The sequence below is a fragment of the Myiozetetes cayanensis genome, unplaced genomic scaffold (genome assembly GCF_022539395.1).
Source record: "Myiozetetes cayanensis isolate MyiCay16 unplaced genomic scaffold, myiCay2020 scf1615, whole genome shotgun sequence".
In the NCBI taxonomy this organism is placed as follows: Eukaryota; Metazoa; Chordata; class Aves; order Passeriformes; family Tyrannidae; genus Myiozetetes; species Myiozetetes cayanensis.
The window spans coordinates 1-6,201 of NW_026087288.1; the positions used below are offsets into that span (position 1 = coordinate 1).

The following is a 6,201-nucleotide window of genomic DNA, read 5'->3' on the forward strand; positions in this document are numbered from 1 at the left end:
GAGCCCCCAAATCCCTCCTGGACCCTCCAAAATCCCCCCCACTTCCCCCCAGGATCCCCAAATCCCCCCCAAATTCCACCCCACAGACCCCACCCCCATCGACCAGACCCACTGACCACACCCACCCAAATCACACCCATTGGCCACACCCATTGACCACACCCACCCAAATCACACCCATTGGCCACACCCACTGACCACACCCACCCAAATCACACCCACTGACCACACCCATTGACCACACCCACTGACCCCACCCACTGACCCCACCCACCCAAATAACCACTGACCACACTCACTGACCACACCCTCATTGACCACACCCACTGACCACACCCACCCAAATCACACCCCCATTGACCACACCCATTGACCACACCCACTGACCACACCCTCATTAACCACACCCACCCAAATCACACCCCCATTGACCACACCCACCCAAATCACACCCATTGACCACACCCATTGACCACACCCACTGACCACACCCACCCAAATCACACCCACTGACCACACCCAGTGACCACACCCCCATTGACCACACCCATCGATTACACCCTCATTGACCACACCCACCCAAATCACACCCATTGACCACACCCACTGACCACACCCACCCAAATCACACCCACTGACCACACCCACTGACCACACCCACCCAAATCACACCCATTGACCACACCCACTGACCACACCCCCATTGACCACACCCATTGACCACACCCACCCAAATCACACCCATTGACCACACCCATCGACCACACCCATTGACCACACCCACTGACCACACCCACCCAAATCACACCCACTGACCACACCCACTGACCACACCCACCCAAATCACACCCATTGACCACACCCATCGACCACACCCATTGACCACACCCATTGACCACACCCACCCAAATCACACCCACTGACCACACCCCCACTGGCCACACCCACCCAAATCACACCCACTGACCACACCCATTGACCACACCCACCCAAATCACACCCACTGACCACTCCCATTGACCACACCCACCGACCACGCCCCTTAGCCCCGCCCCCTCACCTGCAGCACGAAGGCCCCGCAGTCGCTGTCGTTGTTCTGCCGGGCCACGTTCTGGGGGGGGAGGGGAGGGATTTTGGGGGGTCTGGGGGGTCTGCAGGGTCCCAGGGGGTTTTGGGGGCCAAGGGGGTTTGGGGTCCCAGAGGGTTTTTGGGGTCCTAGAGGGGTTTTTGGGGTCCCAGAGAGATTTTTGGGGTCTTGGGGGGGTATTTTGGGGATCCAGGGGGGGTTTGGGGGTCCCAGAGAGGTTTTTTGGGGGTCCTGAAGTGGTTTTAGGGGGTCCCAAGTTGCTTTTTGGGGGTCCCAAGTTGCTTTTTGGGGTCCTGGGGGGGTATTTTGGGGATCCTGAGGTGGTTTTTCGTGGTCCCAGGGGGGTTTTTGGGGGTCCCGAGCTGGTTTTTGGGGGTCCCAAGGCAGTTTTTGGGGTTCCAGGGGGGTTTTTGGGGGTCCCGAGGTGGTTTTGGGGGTCCCGAGCTGGTTTTTGGGGGTCCCAAAGTGGTTTTCGGGGGGTCTCTCACCATTTTGAAGGCCCCCCTCCAGCCCTCCCGGAAGTCCGGCCGCTCCTTCTTGTCGGCCTCGGCCTGGAGGTAGCGGCAGATGTGCTGGGGGGAGGGGCAAGGGGCGTGGTCAGATGAAGGGGCGTGGTCAGGGAGGCCACGCCCACACCATCAAACCACGCCCACACGCAAAGGACACGCCCCCAGGGTGGAAAAAGCCACGCCCCTTCAAGGCTCGTCCTCATTAAACCCCGGGGAGGGTTAATGATGTGGGAGGCCACGCCCACCTGGGCCAGGTCAAGCCACACCCACTTAAGCCACGCCCACCGGAATCAGGTCACGCCCACCCAGGTCAAAGTCACACCCAGTGGGATCATGCCACGCCCACTTAGTCAAGCCACGCCCACCTGATCAAGCCACGCCCACCCAGTTAGTCCACACCCATCCGGGTCAAGCCACACCCACTTAAGCCACACCCATCAGATCAAGCCATGCCCACTCGGGTCAAGCCACACCCACTCAAGCCACGCCCACCCTGATCAAGCCACACCCATCAAATCAATTTACTCCCCCCCATCAAGCCACGCCCACCCAGGTCAAAGCCACACCCACTTAAACCACACCCACCCTGATCAAGCCACGCCCATCAGATCAATTTACACCCCCCCAATCAAGCCACACCCTCCCTGATCAAGCCACACCTACTTAAACCACACCCACCAGATCAAACCACGCCCATGAGATCAATTTACACCCCCAATCAAGCCACACCCACTTAAGCCACACCCACCCTGACCAAGCCACGCCCATCAGAATAATTTACATCCCCCAATCAAGCCACGCCCACTTAAACCACACCCACCCAGATCAAGCCACGCCCATCAGCTCAATTTACACTCCCCCCAATCAAGCCACACCCTGACGGCTCAGGCCACACCCACAGAGCCAACCACCCCACCCACCCTTTTTGGACCCCGCCCCCCATCTTTAAGCCCCGCCCCCACCTTTAGGCCCCGCCCCCCCGCCCCCAGGCCCCGCCCACCTTGGGGCAGCGTCGGTTGAGGGTGCGCTGGGAGTCGAAGTAGGTGATCGTGCGCCGCGCCACGTCCACGGCCACCAGCGACCAGTGCACCTCCAGGTGGATGGGGATCAGCAGCAGCTCCTTCCCAAAAATGTCCACCTGCACGGGGAAAGGGGGGCGTGGCTGGGAGGGACACGCCCAGACGGAGAGGGACACGCCCACCACAGAGAGGGACACGCCCACACAGAGAGGGACACGCCCACACAGAGAGGGACACGCCCGCCCAGAGAGGGACACGCCCACACGGAGAGGGACACGCCCACACGGAGAGGGACACGCCCACACAGAGAGGGACACGCCCACCCAGAGAGGGACACGCCCACACGGAGAGGGACACGCCCACCCGGAGAGGGACACGCCCACCCGGAGAGGGACACACCCACCCAGAGAGGGACACGCCCACATTTGAGGAAAAAAAAAACACCCCCAAAATGCTCCAAAGTTACCCCCAAAGGTGGGGGTGGGGGGGAAGGAGCCCCACAGGCCACGCCCTCTTTCTGTAGGAAGCCACGCCCCTCCTTTAGGAAGCCTTGCCCAATCCTTTAGGAAGCCACACCCACAAGGTAAGCCACGCCCCCTCCCTTAGGAAGCCATGCCCCCTTCTGTAGGAAGCCACACCCCCTCCTTTAGGAAGCCACGCCCAATATTTTAAGAAGCCACGCCCCCCTCCTTTAGGAAGCCACACCCCCTCCTTTAGGAAGCCACACCCCCTTCTGTAGGAAGCCACGCCCCCTCCTTTAGGAAGAGATACTCCCTCCTTCAGGAAGCCACGCCCCCTCCTGTAGGAAACCACACCCCCTCCTTTAGGAAGCCACGCCCACAATGCAAGCCACGCCCCCTCCCTTAGGAAGCCACGCCCCCTCCTTTAGGAAGCCACACCCACAACACAAGCCACGCCCCTCAACTCTACTGCTACACCCATCCCCCTTGGCCACACCCACTCCACTCCTCACTCCTAAACTGGTTATGGAACCCCTCCCACCTAATTAACATACTCGGGGCCACGCCCACTGGCACAGACCCCACCCACTTTTAGGTCATGCCCACCCCTGACCCCACCCATTCACTCCCAAATGATGCTCCCTTTTGGGCCTCGCCCCCTCACTAAAACCCCACCCCCTCATTAGCATAGCCCTGGCCACGCCCCCTCAGCCCTGCCACTTAATTAGCATAGACACAGCCACGCCCCCTCATTAGCATAGCCCTGGCCCCCGCCCCCTCACGTTCTTGGTCCATCTCTGCACGCCCTCATTAGCATATCCCTGGCCACACCCCCTCATTAGCATAGGCCTGGCCCCGCCCCTCATTAGTATAGCCCTGGCCCCGCCCCTCACGTTCTTGGTCCATCTCTGCATGCCGTCGTAGCCCCATCCCCTCATTAGCATAGCCCTGACCATGCCCCCTCATTAGCATAGCCCGCCCTCACGCTCTTGGTCCATCTCTGCACGCCTCGTAGCCCCGCCCCCTCATTAGCATAGCCCTGGCCACACCCCCTCATTAGCATATCCCTGACCACGCCCCCTCACATTTTTGGTCCATCTCTGCACGCCCTCATTAGCATAGCCCTGGCCACGCCCCCTCATTAGCATACCCCTGACCACGCCCCCTCATTAGCATACCCCCGCCCCTCACATTTTTGGTCCATCCCTGCCCCCTCATTAGCATATCCCTGGCCCCGCCCCTCACATTTTTGGTCCATCTCTGCACACCCTCATTGGCGTAGCCCCACCCCCTCATTAGCATATCCCTGGCCCCGCCCCTCACATTCTTGGTCCATCTCTGCACGCCCTCGTAGCCGCGGGTCCTCAGTTTGTCGTAGAAGAAGCTGTTGAAGAAGTGCACCTGGGGGGGGAGGGGACACCAGTGTCACCAGTGCCGTCCCAGTATCACCAGTGCCATCCCAGTGCCATCCCAGTTCCATCCCAGTGCTGTCCCAGTACCATCCCAGTGTCACCAGTCCCATCCCACTACCATCCCAGTGTCATCCCAGTGTCACCAGTACCGTCCCAGTCCCGTCCCAGTGTCACCAGTCCTGTCCCGGTGTCACCAGTCACATCCCACTGTCACCAGTACCGTCCCAGTGTCACCAGTGCCGTCCCAGTGTCACCAGTGCCGTCCCGGTGTCACCAGTGCCGTCCCGGTGTCATCCCAGTATCACCAGTGCCGTCCCAGTGTCACCAGCGTCATCCCAGTGCCGTCCCAGTGTCACCAGCGTCATCCCAGTGCCGTCCCAGTGTCACCAGTCCCGTCACAGTGCCGTCCCAGTGTCCCCAGTCACATCCCAGTGTCACCAGTGCCATCCCAGTATCACCAGTCCCGTCCCAGTGCCGTCCCAGTTCCATCCCAGTGTCACCAGTGCCGTCCCAGTGCCATCCCAGTGTCACCAGTGCTGTCCCAGTTCCGTCCCAGTATCACCAGTGCCACCCCAGTGTCATCCCAGTGTCACCAGTCCCGTCCCAGTGTCACCAGTCCTGTCCCAGTCCCGTCCCAGTATCACCAGTCCTATCCCAGTCCTGTCCCAGTGTCACCAGTCCCGTCCCAGTGCCACCAGTCCTGTCCCAGTTCCATCCCAGTGTCACCAGTCCCATCCCAGTACCGCCCCAGTCCCGTCCCAGTGCCATCCCAGTGCCACCAGTCCTGTCCCAGTTCCATCCCAGTGTCACCAGTCCCGTCCCAGTCCCGTCCCAGTGCCGTCCCAGTTCCATCCCAGTGTCACCAGTCCCGTCCCAGTATCACCAGTCCTGTCCCAGTTCCATCCCAGTGCCACCAGTCCCGTCCCAGTTCCCTCCCAGTGTCCCCAGTTCCCTCCCAGTGTCCCCCAGTTCCCTCCCAGTTCCCTCCCAGTTCCCACCTTGTCGGGCACCGCGTCCATCACGAGGTCCCCGTACATGTTCATCACCTGGGGGGGGGGAAAAAGGGGTCAGGGACCCCAAAAACCCACCTGGGACCCCCCAAAACCCCCCCAGGACCCCCCAAATTCCCTCCGGGACCCCCAAAATCCCTCAGGACCCCCCCAGACCTCATCATTGAGCCAGTTGGGGTCTTGAAGGGTCTGCAGATCGTCCATGGGGTACCCTCTGTGACCCCTCAACCCCCTTTGGGACCCCTCAAACCCCTCTGGGACCCCTTTGGGACCCCTCAAACCCCTCTGGGACCCCTCAAACCCCTCCAAACCCCCCCAGGGACCCCCAAACTGCCTCAAGGACCCTCAGGGACCCCCCAAAAACCATCAAAGACCCCACAAAAACCATCAAAGACCCCCCCAAAGCCCCCCAGACCTGGTCATTGAGCCAGTTGGGGCCGTAGAGGGTCTGCAGGTCCTCCATGAGGAACCCTTTGGGACCCCTCAAACCCCTCTGGGACCCTTTTGGGACCCCTCAAACCCCTCTGGGACCCCTCAAACCCCTCCAAATCCCCTCAGGGACCCCCCCAAGCCCCCCCAGACCTGGTCATTGAGCCAGTTGGGGCCGTAGAGGGTCTGCAGGTCCTGCCTTTGTGATCCCTCAAACCCCTCTGTGACCCCCCAAACCCCTCTGGGACCCCTCAAATCCCCTCAGGGACCCCCA

At 61.0% G+C, this 6,201-nt stretch overlaps 1 protein-coding gene across 1 annotated transcript; it reads right to left on the reverse strand.

The window, feature by feature from the left end:
* Nucleotides 1-1,060: 1,060 nt before the first annotated feature.
* Nucleotides 1,061-5,961, reverse strand: SENP3 (SUMO specific peptidase 3; the record flags this gene model as incomplete). The annotated part of the gene is made up of 6 exons (XM_050311767.1): nt 5,914-5,961; nt 5,487-5,534; nt 4,400-4,477; nt 2,597-2,734; nt 1,576-1,659; nt 1,061-1,111 (listed from the first exon to the last, which is right to left on the reverse strand). Coding segments are annotated over exons 1-6 (447 nt in total), but the record flags the coding sequence as incomplete, so codon positions are not given.
* Between the last annotated feature and the right edge of the window lie 240 nt (nt 5,962-6,201).